Source organism: Myodes glareolus, chromosome 5 (assembly GCF_982192425.1).
Source record: "Myodes glareolus chromosome 5, mMyoGla1.1, whole genome shotgun sequence".
Taxonomy (NCBI): Eukaryota; Metazoa; Chordata; class Mammalia; order Rodentia; family Cricetidae; genus Myodes; species Myodes glareolus.
This window is the reverse complement of record NC_142030.1, coordinates 552,292-570,673: the sequence shown is the minus strand read 5'-3', so window position 1 is coordinate 570,673 and position 18,382 is coordinate 552,292. Positions and strand designations below refer to the sequence as shown.

Genomic DNA, 18,382 nt, shown 5'->3' with positions numbered 1-18,382 from the left:
GCCCCAAGAGGTCTTTCCAGCATGGTTCTGCCCTCAGAGGGCCTTGTTCCAGTTGCTTCCCTGTACCTAGTCTCCTCAGGCACGAGGGTGCCAGGTGTCCATGCTGTCCCTCAGCAGCTGTCCCTGCTGGCATGAATGTTGAAAGCCCCTCTGGGACCTCTTGGCCCCTCCTCCTAGCCTAACCCCATTGAAATGCATCCTACAGGGTAGGCTGTGGGCAACAATTTGTTTCGTGCATGGGGCTCTGACAGCAGCTTAATCTGAACAGGGCCTCCACTGGAGCAGATTCATTTATTTCACTAAGGGAAATGTCAGCTGGAAATTAGAAAATAGGCATGTAGTGGCGGGCAGGCGGCCGAGCTCAGGAGTGACATATGTTCCAATGTGGGGTGTTCCCTAGGCACTGGATACTATAGTCTGTGAGTTGGTGGACAGGAAGTAGGCTAGAATCTGGGGGTGAGAAGAAGGGGTAACAAGGGAAGGGAGCCACTAGATCCTTCTTCATGGTTTGTCATGTGACATTAGGTCAAGGTCTCCTTCATCCCCTGAGTATCCAGCTCTGTGTGTTTCAGGAGCTAATGAGAGCTTGACTTGAACTCAGGCTTTTCTCCCCTACCCTGTTCCTATGCAGCCTCAGGCTTCTCTGAGAGTCATTTCTCAATGGCAGCCATAAAAATGACATCACTTTATTTTCCACCAACAATTTTTAGTTTACAGGACACTTTCTCTCTCTCTTTTTCTTTTTATAAAAAAAATTATTCTAACCTCTGGCAAGTAAATTATTGTAAAAGCTGGCAAGATCAAAAGTTGGGGCAACATGAAATGATTTTTCTCCAGTCACTTGGGAAGTAAACACTATGGGAGAATCCAACCCTAAATCTCCTAACTCCTAGTTCAGGCCTGTTTCCCTGACACAGCAACCATGGGCCACATCACCTGGGCAAGGGAGGCCTGGGTACTCCATGACTCATCTGTCACCCATGGCTCTGAACCTCAAAGGACCTTGATTAGAATCTAGCATAACTCAGAGAAGAATCAGTGGAAGAAGGGATAAATTCCCAGACTCTTGGGGCTGTGTAAGAACTCAACAGGTAAGGAGGAAATAAAGCTGGCCTGATCCCTCCAATTCCCTAGGTCCTGTTCTTCACTGACAACCTTATCTCATAAGGAATGAACTTTGAGGGAGTGGTGGCTAGGCCTATAGAAAAGCCATCAGGAAGGCATCAGTATGTCTGTGGATCCACATTAGAAGGTAAACACTTTGGGAACCAGGACTATCTGCAGGAAGCCTCATAGTCACATGGTCTAGAGTTCTGTGCCCTGCCAGACTGCACCAGGCACTTGGCCACACAGACTCCAAATCCACCTAAACCTCAAGATACTGCCATGGTCTCACTTGTGGGGTCTTCTTGTTGGAAGACTCAGACTTTGGGGTAAGGAGTGTAAACTGTGAGGCAGCTGGACCCAAAACTTTCCCAAAACTTGAATTAAATCGTTTTGACATTGGCTCCTCTGCTAGCCAAGCCCGGAGACTTCAGCAAGCCATTTAGTCTTTAACCTTAATCTAATGGACTGCTAGAAATTTTAGTTCTGTTTATGAAATCAAGTATAATTCTTGACCTAGGACTGTGGGGAAAAAAATACCCAAATGAACTGGAAGCGTGGTTGTCAAAAAACCTTGGGGACTCAGTCATTCCAGGCATGTTGAGGTCAATGGTGGCCCTTGAAAACTGCCCTTTCCTTGTCTCAGCCACAGAATAGGCAGGAAGCAGTGAACAACACCCAACCACCCCGAGCCTCACTGGTCACAGCCTGGTTTCTAGCTGTGCCAGGCTCATTACCACTCCTAAGGTTCCAGAGTTCGTTAACATTATTAAGCCTCCATCCTAGGCAATGAGCAGCAGGTGCAATCATTACAGATGTCTGCAAGAGATGAATTTGGCTAACTGGGCTCAGTACAGAATCCTGGGCACAAGCCGGATTAGCGGGTGCGGTAATGATTCACCATATGCTTGTGTCTGCTATCTATCATCCCACAATTAGGTTAATATTGGTTTAAAGGCCCTGATTAGTCCTGCAATCAATGCCCCACATGTCTGTGCAGGGCAAAATGATTTAGCCATAGGACATTTTCTGGGCAGTGGAATGCAGGTTCAGATTTCAACTCGGCATCTCCAGAGACAAAGGCTTGCTCTCTCTGTGAACTCAGACACCTCTGTATGGGTACTGGATCTCTGTGCTTCAGGAAATGAGCCACCATGTCTGTGGGAGATGGTGTGGTATAGGGATAATAAGAAAACTGAGCTGGTGCCAGGAGCCTGGGGTGGGGGGCAGCAAGCTATATTTCAGGAACAGCTGATGTGTACAATCCCCCCAAGTGGTCCTCAGGAGGCAAGAGCAATCTGACTCACAGAATCTGCAACACTCACCCCCCAACTAGGAAATTTATCGGCGGCACTAATATGATTCCAGAAGACTTCTGTCAATTAATAGTCAAATCTTCAAATGGAAACTGGACAGTTCTTTGACCGAACTTACTTTATAAGGGTAAAATTTTATCATTGCAAGTCATTGCCTCCTAATAATACATAGGGAACCTAGGAGCAACCGGGAACACAGAGGACATGTAAATTGGGTAGCCTCCCAGAAATTAAACCGGATAATATAAATGGGGCCTGGGGAGACAGTAATATATAACCTATTTCCTGTAGTGGTCCACAGCCAAGAAGAAGAGACATCAAGTGACTAACTCTCAGAGCCTTAGGAAATGAGTGGGGTTGTCTCCTATATTTGCCAAAATCTTCAGTCACTACCACAATGTCTGTGCTCCCCCTCCCTTAAAGTATCCAGAGCGTTCTATTAAATCCATCATCTGAGACAGGTGTGATGACACTTGTCTGTAGATCCAGCTACTTGGGAAGCTGAAGCAGGAGTACTGCTTAAATCCAGAAACTTGAGCCCAGCCTGGAAAATGTAGTGAGACTTTGTCCTAGATAGATAGATAGATAGATAGATAGATAGATAGATAGATAGATAGATAGATAGATAGATACATACATACATACATACATACATACATACATACAAACAAACATATATACATACTTGATAGATAGATACATAAATAAATAGATAGATGCTACATAGATACGTAGATAGATACATAGATACATAGACACTTGGATAGATACATAGATAGATACATAGGTAGATACATAGATAGACAGACAGGCCCCAGTGTCCACAAAATGGAGTGATCAAAGGCACAAACTTCAGATTGAGGCTCACCTGTCTTTCAGTCAGGACCCCTCCACTTGCTGGAATGTGACCCTAAGTAAGCCATGTAGCATCCCTGTGTCTTGGTTGCCTTTAAGTCTGAAATAATAAGACCCTTCCTGGAGCACAGGATTGATGTGTCATGGGGTTCCATCTTGTAGGCTGCCTTTACTGTCAGCAGCGATAGCTCTTGTCATTAAGTTATATATTCTACTGTGGTATAATCCTTCTTCTTCTCTATAGCCCTTTCACTTCTGTAGCACCCCTAGTTCTGTAGCTCATCTCCCTGAGCTAAGGCAGGCATCCTATGAATACTCATGTCCTCTACACCCCACCAGATCAGGTTCACAAGTGAAAGGAAAAGAGGGAGACAGTTCCATTCCATTCACAATGTTGCTTGATTTCCTGAAAACTCCAGTCTGACTCCTCAGACATGGCCATGCAGACCCTTGTGCATAGCCTGCTGCTGACCTCAACCCCCTCCCTAGGCACTCTGCAGATGAGACAGAGCTCAGCTGCTACATGAGGACACCATGCCTCATTCCCGTTCAAGCATAGAATTCAATACTCAGTTCAGACACTAGGGTTGGCCCAATCTCTTCTATCTCTCTTCTCCCAGGTGCTCCATGCATAAAGCTTAGCTTTTAGAACATGAACACCAAGCAAGAAAATGTTCAGAACCTAGAAAGACATTTCAAAGCCCAGCCCATTCCTAAGCCTTCTGTGAACTGTTGAATGGGGCAGGCTAGACCTTTCTCTGAAACAGGCCCAAGAGTAATAGTTCAGTCTTTCCCATAACTTTCACATGTCCTCCAACCTCCTTTTTCCACAATGATTTTCTTCCTGTGCTGGATCTCTCCCACAGAGTGTACCCAGGCCAGGAAGGAGGAAAGAGCCAGACCTTGATCAGAAGAAATGGAAAGACTCATCTGCTTCCCAGTCCTCACATTCACTGTGCCCCAGAATTAGCTGACTCTTCAGAGTTCTTTCAGGGGTCCAAGGATGACTGTAGAAAGTCAGGGACCCCAAAACAAAAGCAAGGTCCAGCACCAAAATACAGTATTTGGGTTGTTACTCCAAGCAAGTAGCAACATGAAAATTAAGAAACACAGCACCTTAGATTAAGCTTCTCAGATGCTTCCTAATGAGGTTTAAGGAGAGGACAACATGCTAAATACTAATTGACTGTTACTGTCATGCTTATGTGGGTTCATAATTAATTTACTTATTCATAGATAAAGTAAAGGGAGAACATTCTTCCATGAAGTGCTTTCTTGTTACATCTTATGTGCTAAATGTAGTAAGATGGTTATTGTATGCTAAGTAAATATTTACCAGGAGTCAAAGTACTTATTGAGGATTGACTGTTGTGGAGAAGATGGAGACCAGTGGCATGGTGTGGTGTGTGTGTGTGTGTGTGTGTGTGTGTGTGTGTGTGAGAGAGAGAGAGAGAGAGAGAGAGAGAGAGAGAGAGAGAGATCCATTTCATGCAAGTTTTATTACATTGAAATGAAATCAATGTTTAGTTACCTTCTTTCCTAGAGAAACTATTCAGATAAGCATTGCTCTGTTAAACACAGGTCTTCCCACTGTGCCAGGATAATACAGGAGATTAATGAGGAGGGAATTTGCTTTCCTGACTCCCCACTAAGCAAGCTTAGCATAGACACTGCTCTTGCAATCTGAAATGGTGTTAGGAGGCAAGAAGAGGCTTTCTTTCCTCCTTTCCTGGCCTCCTATTTGCTGAGATTAGGAGGACCCTCTCCTGCCTACTCCAGTATTTCAGGCAAGGACCCTCCCTCCCCCAAGTCTAATTTCCTCAATCCTACCCATTCCCTGCAACCCACCCTTTCTGTAAGGCATTGTGACTTAAAGGGCCAGTGTTTTAAATGTTCTGTAACTTGTCTCAGGAGCCAGGGAAATCACCAGGGGGTATTGATCTGAGCTGCAGAGAAAGTACAGAGCATCTTCCTCCAGCCCACCTGCCAGTGTGAGATGTGACTTCTAACCAAGGCCATGTCACCCACTAAGTATGTTCAGACTTGATTAAGTGTCACTTGGCACCTAATGAACTCAGCCACCACCACCATTTTACCCACTTCCAGGGGCCTGCACTTCTGCCATTGTGCTGGGAGATGCTGTTTGGCTGCTCACATTATCTTACCAGATTATCTAGCCCCGTTGAAAACTCACTGCAGGAAAGAGACTACAACCTAATCAGCCAGTGTGACAAATAGTCACTCACTTGTGCTCTTAGGGAGAGCTGCTATGTTGTTGGCTTGCTGCATAGCAGAAAACACCAACTAAGTACTGCCCGTCTATGACTTATTCCACCAATCCTAGAAATGATCCATGGTGAGACCCTGCACTCGATGCTCATGGGGATGGTAGTAGAATTAAGCTACATGGTATATCAGAAGCACCCACAGCTTTTTATATACAATCACATCTAACTTCTCACTGTGTGGATGAGATGAAGCCCAGGCGGCCAGAACTATACCAGTGGTCACATGGGTATTAAACTGAACCATGGTCTAGCACTGTAGCAAGACAGTGATCACCGTTTGACAAGGGTCACTCGCTGATGGCTGAGCAAATGACCTGCGATTGTGGCCTTGTCAAGCCTCTCACTGGAAGGTGTGCTGTCTTCTCAGGATTGTCTGTGAGATGGGCCACGCCCCTATGGGCGCTACATCTGGGCCTGTACGCCTGTGCATTGGGGAATGCAACGAAGAGTTCATGACAAATTCCCACCAGCAGTACACTTTCGTGGTAAGTACTGGGACCAAGGCTGACCACAGAGGCAGCAAGGACACACATTTGCTCCAGACTTCTAGAAAAATCTCATATGCCCCTCCCAGCCAGGCAGATCTTGGCAACCAATAAAAGGGAATTTTTTGGCCTTCCTGCTTAGAAGCCTGTCTTTTTGGAGTTAAATAGTCACTTGTGACTTTAAGCAAACCAGTGAGAAACCAGAGACTTTGACGTCCCAGAGTCCCAGAGAACTATATAGTTCAGAGTTCTAAATGAGGCTTTCTTAGAAAAAGGATTCTAGATTCTAAATGGGTTCTCTATTGTTTCTCCAGTGTGACATTGTTGCCTAATTTCAGCCTAATGAGGATACACAAATTAACTAATTTATATTTATGCATACCTCTGTGCTCAAGACCAGGAGAAGGAACATAAAAGCTGACAGTTCTATGTGTCCGTATTGTTACACATACACATGAACCTCAACCAAAGACATTTCATTGTGCTCAAACAACAGGCAGTTTTGGTATCAAGGCTTTCTGTGAGGCTGGCACTAAACTCATGCCAAATCAATAAATTGTTTCTGAGGCTCTGGAGTCTACCTAGGTTCAATTCGTCCTGAATCAATACATTGTGTTGGGACCCTTAAGTCCCTTTTCTAAAACTTACCAGCCTCTCCACATTGAGTACTTCATTAAAAAGTGTTAAGGACAGCGAATTGGGTCAAATCAGCCTTGCTAAGAGTGTTGAAAAATCATTAAGCCACAAAATTCTCTTCCCCTAAAAGTGTTTTACTACCTTGTCTAGAGCTTCTAGGCCCATGTTCTCATTTTGGCATTGCTACCTTTTCCCTTGTACTTTTCTCTCAGATTGGCCTGTCTGCAGCCACTGTACCTCATTTCCTTCCCAGGGGACGTGGGGAGCAAAAAGAAAAGATAAAACAGGAAGAGAATTGTAAATTCCAGAACTGGGAAGGGCCCTAGGGCCCATTTTACTTTCCTCAATGAACAAGGGAGCAAACTGAAATTCAGAATAATCCCATGACCCACCTCAGGGCCATGGATAGTGAAGATCTGGTACAGATTAGAATCCACTCACTAAATTAAATTCACTTCCCAAGCTATGTGTGGTGCCCTGTGCCTTTGATCCCAGCCCTCAGGAGGTGAAGACAGGAGGGTCTCACTCAAAGTCAAGGCCAACCTGAGTTAACAAGATAACAAAAATATAAACAAACAAAAAAATTTTTCCATACCACTGCCCACTAGGCAGAAGCAGTTCTTTCTGGTTTAGGTCAACTTCTTGGTGTGTAATAGGCTAGAAAATTTTTTTAAGCTGTAGCTTAATGTACAACTTAGTGAGCATGCTAGCAAATGATAGCCTCATCCACCAGTAAGGGTCAGAATGGCCATGTTTAACATTTATTGATGGTACCAGAAGTCCTCAGTGCTTAGGGCAGGACAAGAGGACATATATATGGACCATTCATAGAGGCTACAGTCTATCAGCTGCCAAACTTAAGCAAGAACATTTTACTCAGTCCTATTGATTTTGTGCCAAAGAAATCAGGATAGACTCTATATTAAGCAGCATTTTCAAATTGTTTTCAATTTTCAAACTAATTGATAAATTAGTCAGTGTCATGTCAGCTTCCCCTTCAGTGTTAGGAGTACAAGACTCCCCAGGGAGTTAATTAATCCCAATGTATGGCATCCCTTCATCTTCCCTGAACAGCCCTCCAGACAAGGCAGTATGTTTGAAACGACAAAGGACAGGAAAAGTACCTTAGCTCTCAGGATGATGATTATCCCTCTTACTGTTAGGTCTAGCCTTGGACCTAAGCTGTGAATATTTCTCTTCTTTTCAAAGAATCCTTCTGTGCTGTCACTCAGCCCCATTCGGGGACCAGAGTCAGGAGGTACTAAGGTAACCATCACAGGCCATTACCTTGGTGCTGGGAGCAGCGTGGCAGTATACCTGGGCAATCAGACCTGCAAATTTGATGGGTAAGTTAAACTTGAAGAATGATGTGTTGTTGTTGCCTTGGCATGCTTATTGCCTACTTGTCATTGGTCCTTTCCTTGGCCCAAACAATGACCTATACCAGCCATTGTTAGAAATGTATGCCACTTACCAGTTTATGTCCCATAGATCAGAGGAGTTGGTAACATCTATAGGGAACTGGAAGGAAGGGCTAGCAGAAGAGTTTAGGAAAGATTCCTGTAGCTTCCAGGCTGAGTTTCACTGTAGGGACTTGGGGCTTATGGAGGTCACATGGTCTCATCAAGTTAAGGACAAATTTGTCCTCAGGATGAGCTCCTGAGCATTACAACACACAAATGAAAAAAATCTAATATTGTCAGCCCATGAACCCATGAACTATAAAGATACAGACTCCAGAAGAATTCTGAAGAAATCTATGGGCGAGGCCCCAGTTTGCCCAATGTTGACCACCTGAGAGTTTTTTACTATTAACTCTGCAAGAGAAAGCCCCACGAGTTTATCAACAATAGGGAGCCAGTATTATGTGACTATGTATTGACAACCTAACTAGAGTCTAGATTCTAGAAAAATCCAGAAAAAAGAGTTCTCCAAAATCCTGTAGAGCCTTGTATCAGTCCATGTTCTCTAAGTATCCCTTCTACTGTGCTCTCTTCCTAATCCAGCTAAGGTAGCAGGAAAGTACTAATGGACACTAGTGAAGGGTATTTCTTTAGCACAGAAAATAAGAAAGCAGCATTATGTGTCATGGACCACACATGGGATAAGGAACATGTCTTTCAAGATAGCTCATGCCCATCTCTTTTTTCTTAACCCTTGTCTGTTTCCCCATCAGGAGGTCCATGAATGAGATTTTCTGTGTTTCACCCCCATCCTCCAATGGACTGGGACCAGTCCCTGTCTCCGTGAGTGTTGACAGAGCCCGGATAGATAGCAGTCTGCAGTTTGAATACATAGATGACCCTCGGGTCCAACGCATTGAGCCAGAGTGGAGCATCACTAGGTGCGTGAGATTGGAGAGGTACATCTGGAGGGATATGAGGTTGATGGGACACATCCTCTGAAGGACAGTGAGGATGGTGGAGTGTATCTGGAGGGAGGTGAGGTTAACAAGACTCGCCCAGAGGGAGAAGAGGTTGCAAAGGCCCTACAGACCAAGCGTGGCTCATATCAGGTTTCCCAATGGTTGAAGCTCACCGTACCAAATTTAAGGGGGTTTTACTTAACCTAGCTTCTGCTTGTTCCCAGTGGCCACACACCGCTAACCGTCACAGGCTTCAACTTGGATGTCATTCAGGAGCCAAAGGTCCGAGTCAAGTTTAATGGCAAAGAATCTGTCAATGTGAGTAACCTTTGGTCTTCTGTTCCCTGACCTCAGGAACCATGGCTCTCTGCCCACATCGTACAAGGCCAGGAGCTAGGCATAAGGCATTTGAAGACCTGACTCTGTAGTTATAGTTCCAAACAACTGAGCTTCCAAGAAACCAATAGGATAGTAGTATAATTTCAGAAGATGGTATAGCAGGGCTCTAAAAGGGCTGGCTGCTGAGTTTGACAGAGCACAAAAGGGTAATGCTCACTTCAGTGAAAATGTCCATTTAAAGGCTAAATGAGAAACAGTGTAGGAGATGGAAAGAAGTTCTTCCTCTACATTTAGGAATTTCTGTATTGGAAGCAAGACTCTACCATTTAAGAGCTATGTGGCTCTGATCAAGTCCTTTAACTTCTGGGATCCTGTGCTCCTCACAGGCTGAAAGACTTGCTTTCCAGTTTCAGAACGGGCCAGCCATGGAGTTAATGTTTTTACTAAATGTCAGCTACTGCAGACAGAGAATTCTGACCTGCTGGCAAGATGTTCACAGCTTCTGCCCTCCTCTGCATAGCTGCATAATCCATTTTAGCTATGGATTTCTGTGATTTTCAGAAAAGTTCTCTTATTCTGGTAAGAACAGAATGTCAGATAAGTTATTGAAAAGTTTCTAGTTTGTTCCTGCAGCACAGTCTTGCTCTTTTCAGCCATCATTTTGTGAACATTATTGTATTCATAATTATAGTACTGAACATGCTGTGATGACCATTATTATTACTATGAATTACTGCCATTACTCTGTGACCTTTGAGATATTGGTGAAGCTGAGATGGACATGCAAAATATAAAGTGATGTCTCTTGTCTTATCCCTGACACATATCCAGCCCACTGAATCTTCCTTGGAAAACAGAGGTGCACAAAATAATAGAATGCTAGGCTGGACCAAGAAATGCTTTGAAGATCATCAGGTTCCCACACCTACCTTGCATAGCAGAGAGACTTAGACCAGATGGGTAGATGACTTGCCTCCAGTCACAAGGTGATTTGAGGCAGATTCATGCTAGATTCCAGACTCTTCATAACTTGACCATGTGAGATGTTCATGGGACTGACTTCCCATCATGGTACAGATGCTCAGCAATTTTGCCTAGGTAAACACATGCTCCCTACCTCCAAGTACAGAATTTTCATTGAAAAAGTCTGGACCCTGTTTACCTACTGACATCTAAGTCTTCTCTGAGCTCCCAATCACTGCTGTTCTGTCAAGTTTCTGGGGCCCAGGCTGTTAGGAATAGGAGCCTTGAACTCACATCTAAGGTAGATAAACGCTCTGCTCTCAAAAAGTTAAATATGGTTTTTAAAATACAGATTTCCTTATCATTCCAACATGACCAAACAGAATGCAACTCACAGATCAATTCTTAAGAGAAGGGAGCCCATGCCAAGGCACCTAGTTCAGGTGCCCCAGGGTCAGAGGATTGATTTGTGTATGTCTGTTGCCTCTGAGACATGAGGCGTATGGTCGTATGACATGAGGTGGTTTGGGTGAGGGCTGGCTCTATCATTTGTTTCTAGAAACAAGGAATGCTGGCTGGTAGCAAGACTTTTGCTGTTTCATGGATTTGGACAAGCTAGAGAAGAGTCCCTCTCCAGTTAGCAGGATCAATATAAAAAGATACAAATATACATAAAATGAAATGTAAATATAGTATAGAGAGAATGCTGTGATGTTGGCATGAGGCAGACAAGGGACTCCCAAAAGCTACAACTCTCATCCTCAAGGAGAAAATACAGAGCAAGAGCTTCCTTCTTACCTAACATCCTGCAAAAGTCACAGGCCAGGTCTGGTCTCTCTCCCCTCCCTCTGGATTCCTCTACATCTTAAGGACTATCTCCTCACTGCCGCCATAGGTACACACAGTAGCTATGGAAATATGGAAATACTGCAGTATTTCTAGGAACTAAAATATTGTTCCACCATCTGGAAAGTTGTAAGGCCTTAGGCCTACATAGCGACCTGCCTGGATGGAAGGAGGTGTCCCTAGAATACAACTCCACAGCACTATGCCTCTGTTTACAGGAGGAGGAAAGGAAACGCTTTGCCCTTTTGGTCCATTTGGGCCCCAGCTTAGCCTTACCCTACCTAGGGTTATCATTTTCCTTGTGTTCCAAGCTCCCAGTAGTAGGGGAAAAGGCTGGCACAAAACCTCAAAATGCATAAGGTTGTTGACAAGCAAAGTGTGATGGAGAAGGGCAGGCAACACACAGAGCTCTCTTGTTTAGAACTGATTTTCTTATTCACACGGGAACCTCATTTGTGTCTATGGAAACCGGGCCGATAAGGAGGAAGATGCCAGAGCAATGGAGAATCACACTGAGCTGGGAGCCTTCCTTGTAGAACTAGAAATTTGATTCTAACTCAACTGTGCTTAACAGCACCTGTTGCTTTTCCTGTGCCTCAGTATCCCCAGCTGCACCATGACATGGACATTAAGTTGGAAAGGGGCTGCTGAAGTATACAATGAAAAGGACAAGAATGGAAACTGATCCCTAGCACAGCAGAGGGGCCGCCGGGAAGCTGCTTTGTGAGGGAGAGTTAAGGTTTAGATTTGAAGTTCTGATGTCATTTCTGTGTGTCAACTGATGTGGGACTCCCAGGAAATGAAACCTTCCACATTCAGCTCTTTACTGTGTGACTGTCAGCTGTGTTTCTGGTTCTAAAGCCTGAGTGTGTATATGTGGACCAGACACACACACACACACACACACACACACACACACACACCCTGCTAGGCTGGAGAAAAGACAGAAAGATCCTAAGATCCCAAGCAGGCAGTCTCCTGTTTTCTTATCACTTTGTCCTGAAACATTAGATGAACACTATGCAAGGTGCAACCTACTCATCTCACCACTTCCTGCCCCACACCACACACCACACCACACACCACATACCACACTGACACATCACACACCACACACCACATTCCACACCACACACCGACACACACCACACACCACACCACACCACACACCACACCCCACACCACATACCACACCACACACCGACACACACCACACACCACACCACACACTGACACACACACCGACAACCCACACACATGTACCCCCTCAATGCAGCTGTCCTTTCCTTCGAACAGTCTCACATCCTCAACCCCAGACCTTCTCATGCTGTGCTCTTCACCTGAAGCGTGTCCCTACACTGTCTCTCTCTGGCACAGGGAAGCCTCCCATTCTTCAGATGAAGGAAATCTTTCATGAATGCTGCTTCAGGCCATGTGAACCCACAGACTTCCCAGAGCATCTGGTTTTCTCCACCAGAGTGTTCCTCACCCATTCATGCATTTCACAGTATCCTGCCCTGTGCTGCCTCAGGCTCTCTGTGGACCAGCTTATAATGCTTGTTTAATTAATCTAGAGCTGTCCCTCGAGACTACTTCATTGTGTGCACCAGACTCTCAGCCCAGTGTCTGCCAGAAAACAGGTGCTCAAAACAGTCAATGAATAAATGAGGGGATTAAAGGCATCGTCACCACATTGGTCTTGAGGGCCTTGCATGCCTTGAAGGAAGTCAAGCAACCAGAGGGTGAGAGGAGATGATAGACCCACCTTCACCCACCAGGTACTCAGAATGTGTCTTCCTGCCTCCTAGGTGTGCACAGTGGTCAACACAACCACGCTGACCTGTCTGGCACCTTCTCTGACCAGTGACTACCGTCCAGGCCTGGACACAGTGGAACGGCCAGATGAGTTTGGATTTGTCTTTAACAATGTCCAGTCCTTACTCATCTATAATGACACCAAGTTCATCTACTACCCCAACCCAACCTTTGAGCTGCTCAGCCCCACTGGAATCTTGGATCAGAAACCAGGCTCACCCATCATCCTGAAGGTAGGAAACAGGAATGGAGGGGAGAAGCCTGCATAGTGGTGGGAGAGAGTGCTGCAGGCCCTTCCCTCTGTAGGGAGTCTAAATCTCCAGGTGGTAGCATCCAGGAATTTTGTTGTACCCCACCTGCCCTTTAAATCCCATATGTCCTCCTCCACTCCATCTTTATTCATCCAGCCATTTTTCTTTCTTTCTTTCTTTCCTCCTTTCTTCCTTCCTTCCTTCCTTCCTTCCTTCCTTCCTTCCTTCCTTCCTTCCTTTCTTCCTTCCTTCCTTCCTTCCTTCCTTCCTTCCTTCCTTTACTTTCTTTCTTTTTTTTTTCTGGTCTCCTTTACTCTGTGGCTGGTTGAAGTCTCCCTTAAAAGATCATGATGGGGGGAAACCCACAGAGAAAGCTGACCTGAGCTAGTGGGAGCTCACTGACTCCAGACTCACAGCTGCAGAGCCTGCAAAGGACCTAACTAGGCCCTCTGAATGTGGGTGACAGTTCTGTGGTTGATCAGTCTATGGGGCCACTGGCAGTTATTTATCACTAGTGCATGGACTGGCTTTTTAGAGCCCATTCCCTGTGGAGGGATACCTTGCTCAGTTGTGATACGGTGGGGCTTGGTCCTGCCTCAGCTTGATATGACAGACTTTGTTGACTCCCCATGGAAGGCCTTTCCCCTTCTGAGGAGTGGTAGGGTGCAGATTGAGGAGGAACTCTGGTTGGTATGTTTAAAACAAACAAACAAAACAAACTTTTAAATAAAAAATTTTTAAAAACCTGACATGAAGGCATTTATTGATTTTTACATTGCTGCCCCTCTCTGGCTCCTTTATCTCTTTTTAAGTAGGCAATTAATTTCTGCTTGCATATGCCAATTCTCATTTAAGACACCTGTTTTTTTACAGGGCAAAAATCTCTGCCCTCCTGCCTCTGGAGGGGCCAAACTCAACTACACAGTAATGATTGGAGAGACACCTTGTGCAGTCACTGTGTCTGAGACGCAGCTGCTCTGTGAACCTCCCAACCTCACTGGGCAGCACAAGGTCATGGTGAGTGAACCCTCTTCTACCTCTTTCCTCTGCCCAGCCTTACCATGCATGCACAAAGAAAGATTCCATTTCATCTCATTGCCTGACTCATGCCCTCCACGTTTCCTCTTCTCCACGCCCTACGCTAAAATGGGTAGCAGTTGGGAACATAAATAGGAAGACAGATCCCAAGGCAGGAATTGCTTAGTATCCAGATATGAGCAGTACTGTTGTAGTCTGTCCTGTCGAGGCTGTGACGGCATGCCAGGGCTCTACACCTGTGTGCATTATGTGTGTCTGTATGTACAATGCGCAGGTTCACGTGGGTGGGATGGTGTTCTCACCTGGCTCGGTGAGTGTCATCTCCGACAGCTTGCTGACCCTGCCAGCCATCATCAGCATCGCGGCTGGTGGGAGCCTCCTCCTTATCATCGTCATCATTGTCCTCATCGCTTACAAGCGCAAGTCTAGGGAAAATGACCTCACACTCAAGCGACTACAAATGCAGATGGACAACCTGGAGTCTAGGGTGGCCCTGGAGTGCAAGGAAGGTGAGTGCAAGTATATCCTCACTTCCCAGAACCTTTCTTCTTCATTAATCTCATTACCCTTCTTACATATAAACCCTGACTTTATTCTTTATATTTTACTCTTGTTTTCCCATAAGCCTTTACATTTTGCTCTTTCCCAGGAGCTTCCCCTGTCCCTGGGGTTAGAGAAGACCTAGGGGAGACCCATGAGTGAGGAAACAGGTCTATTGGCATTGCTCACTCTCCCTGCTTTGCTCCAATCCAACTCACATTTGGCCAGCTGGCTCCCCTTCAGGACTTGTATGCCATCACAGTGAGAATTTGCCAGGCCTTACCGTCTCAGACCAGATTCTTTAATTGCCAGTGTCTATCCCTTTACTGATATTCACAGAGGTACCCTTGCACTCTATGGAACCCACAACAAGGAAAGTAGGAGAACCCCACCTCCGTCCTGGCCCATCATCTCCTAGGATTTGTTTTCTGTCACCATTATAGACTAAATGCTCCAAAGGCCATGCTTGTTGGCAGCCTTGGGTGTGAATGTGTGTAGGAGTGGAGATTGTGTTTCCTCTCATCTCCCACGCAGACACATCCACAGGGTGACATGTATACCTGGCATTCTCTCAGGATGAGGACCTGGCAGGCTGTCTGGGTAAACATCTTAGTTAGGAATCAAAACATTTTCCCTTTTGCTGCAAGTGGCTTTTCACAAGCAAGCAACCGTTGGACAATGGGGAAAATATTGTCCTGGAAGAGATGGATCAGAACCCTCCCACCTTCCTCAAACCACAGCACAAAGCCCGAAGAATTACCTCTGACCTGGAAAGCCAGGGAGACGCTTGGGAGCCCTCCATTGCCTGGAGTCACCTGTAGATTGAGCATTTGATAAGCAAGGCCTTCCGGGGTTGTCATATCTCGGTTCATCTTCCTAGGACAGAGATCAGTTTGCTATTCTGACCTTTGCCAAATTCCAACAGTTTTCCCCTTGCTTCTGACACCTCCAAAGGACCGAAGTCATGATACTCTCTTCTCTACATTTTAGCCACCTATGCAAATGCAGAAAAAACTACAAATAAGCATAGAAGACATAAAAACTGCCCAATTGCCCATCTCCTCATCACATTATGTTACCCAGATTTCATTTACTATAAGAAATCCTGGAGGTAATCACCTAGTAAATAAAAAAGAGGAGGTTTAGGAGGTAGCACAGTCACATGTGAAACTGATGCCTGTAACTCACATAAAAATATGTCGGGCATATGGCATGTGTTTATAATTCCAGCACAGGGAAAGCAGAGACAGGAGTATCTGTAGGACTCACTGGCCAGCCAGCTTAGCCTAAGTTGTGAACTCCAGGCTAATGAGAGCCTGTCTCAAAGGAGGTAGATTGTGTTTCTGAAGATGTCACATATCTATTCACCTGCATACATACACACATTTTTTTAAGTTATTTTGGCTCAGTTTGGAATGTTTCTGTGTCTTATTCAGTCCTGTTGTTACTAGGCCAATGGTAAGGCTGCATACAGTGGTTAAATTATAACCAAGAGAGATATCCAGAGTCTCACAAATCCTCTTCTCTAAGATCTCCCTCAGGTTCCACCTCTTTAAATTCCTACCACCACTAGTAGCTCTAAGTTGGGGACCATATCTTTGGGAGGTCCTTAAAATCCTAGAGTAAACAACTCACAGCAACAGTCTAGGGCTCCTTTCTCATCGCACCGTCTAACCTGCTGCCTTTGTACCCCGGTTTCCCTCCTCCTGCAGACAAACTTTTCTCTCTGTCCTCTCCCCTGAATTGAGCATCTTCTGAGCTTCCCTGTCTTCACCCACTCTCACAGCTTTTGCCGAGCTTCAAACAGACATTAATGAGCTAACCAGTGACCTGGACCGGTCAGGAATCCCTTACCTGGACTACCGCACCTATGCCATGCGAGTTCTGTTCCCAGGCATTGAGGACCACCCTGTTCTGCGGGAGCTGGAGGTACTGCTTGTTTTCTAATGATGCAGGCTAGGGGTTCCCAGGAAATCCAGGGGACAGGAGAAGGATGATGAGGGAAAAGGACCAGTAGTTTTAACAGCATCACAGCAGGACCACCAGAAAGGGTCTCATTGTTTGTCAGATTAAATGCTGAGTTAATTAAAATTTTGCCAAATCAGCATGGATTTAAGGAGGCTTTAAAATATGACCTTGAACTTATTCATACATTTGTTTGTTTGTTTATTCAAGAATGAGTCAAGGCAGAGGAAACTGAGGGGAAATAAAAAAGCAGGGGAAGTCCCAGTTGGGGGACGAAATGACTGCAGCCCTCCTGAAGAGGGTCTTACAGCAGGCACCATCACCATCAGGTCTTAGGGCCTGGGTAGACATCCAGAGCCTGCCCCCTGAAGGTCACCCTGCACACCCCAGGTACAGGGAAACGGACAACAGCACGTGGAGAAAGCCCTGAAGCTCTTTGCCCAGCTCATCAACAACAAGGTGTTCCTGTTGACCTTCATTCGCACACTGGAACTGCAGCGCAGCTTCTCCATGCGTGACCGCGGCAATGTGGCTTCTCTCATCATGACAGGCCTCCAGGGCCGCCTGGAATATGCCACAGACGTCCTCAAGCAGCTACTGTCTGACCTCATCGACAAGAACCTGGAGAACAAGAACCACCCCAAGCTTCTTCTCCGCAGGTCTGACCCGCAGCAGGGGAATGGCAGTTACAGACAGGACATCTTGTCAGATAGACCCCGGATGTCCTCACCCCCCAGAAATAGCTTCCCTGCAGAGCTGCTTGTGCCCTCCTATCAGCCCAGTATGGAATGTGATCTTCCGCTGGTCCTGGGAAACCAGGTGGCTTCCAACCCAAGTGCATAGCCCTGTCTTGGGACTCAAGACAAATGCTTTTCCTACCGCTTGTCTCTATGACCTCACACCAGGGGAGCTTGTCTCTTAGTCTATGCCCTTCCCTCTGCTTCTAGAGCTGTGTGCCCCAGCGTGGTAGCCACTATTAACAAAAATGAAATGTACACTTTAATTTCTCCATCTCGCTGGACACATTCCCAGTATCTAGACATCCTGTATTTGGTGGCCACCATATTGGACAACACAGGCTAACCATTTCCTATCATCATACTTAGATCTGATAGACATGCTGGGCTAGAGGTTGGGAGCAGGTCTGAGTCCCAGCTTCCTGGCTTGGAATTGCTAGCATATACCAACTGCCTGATTTGCCACTTTTCTGGCAGGGCACAGATTTTAGAGACCCTCTGTCTCCTGCTCCCACCCTCAGTTGAGGTCATGGGGTACCAGATCTAGAGCTCTGAGCAGCAGGGGTTGAATCTGTCGCCTCCACTCACTCTTCCTGTACCTTTGCTCACAGGTCTTGGGTTTTCAGACCCCACATGGGTGGCTTTGTTTTATAAGCATTGAGCCCCCATCCTGCCATTCTGAGCTTTGGAAGCTTTCATTAAGGACTGTTGTATTTAAATTAGAGCTAATCTCAAACACAATGCTGGGAGAGGGTGCTGGGAGGGCCCAGAGAGAAAGCTGCAATTTCTCCTGCCATTGTCACTCTCTACCAGCCCTGATTGCTAAGCAGTCCTGGCAA

At 45.8% G+C, this 18,382-nt stretch overlaps 1 protein-coding gene across 2 annotated transcripts in view; it reads left to right on the top strand.

Moving 5' to 3' along the window:
• Plxna2 (plexin A2) overlaps window positions 1-18,382 on the top strand; it is a 202,802-nt gene that overhangs the window by 166,569 nt on the left and 17,851 nt on the right. For both annotated transcript variants that reach the window (XM_085687500.2, XM_048439337.3), the window contains exons 14-22: window positions 5,931-6,048; window positions 7,894-8,030; window positions 8,861-9,028; window positions 9,274-9,367; window positions 13,006-13,245; window positions 14,137-14,280; window positions 14,576-14,810; window positions 16,628-16,770; window positions 17,197-17,465. In XM_085687500.2, the coding sequence (XP_085543626.2) occupies window positions 5,931-6,048; window positions 7,894-8,030; window positions 8,861-9,028; window positions 9,274-9,367; window positions 13,006-13,245; window positions 14,137-14,280; window positions 14,576-14,810; window positions 16,628-16,770; window positions 17,197-17,465 (1,548 nt within the window). The remainder of the gene's footprint in view (window positions 1-5,930; window positions 6,049-7,893; window positions 8,031-8,860; window positions 9,029-9,273; window positions 9,368-13,005; window positions 13,246-14,136; window positions 14,281-14,575; window positions 14,811-16,627; window positions 16,771-17,196; window positions 17,466-18,382) is intronic.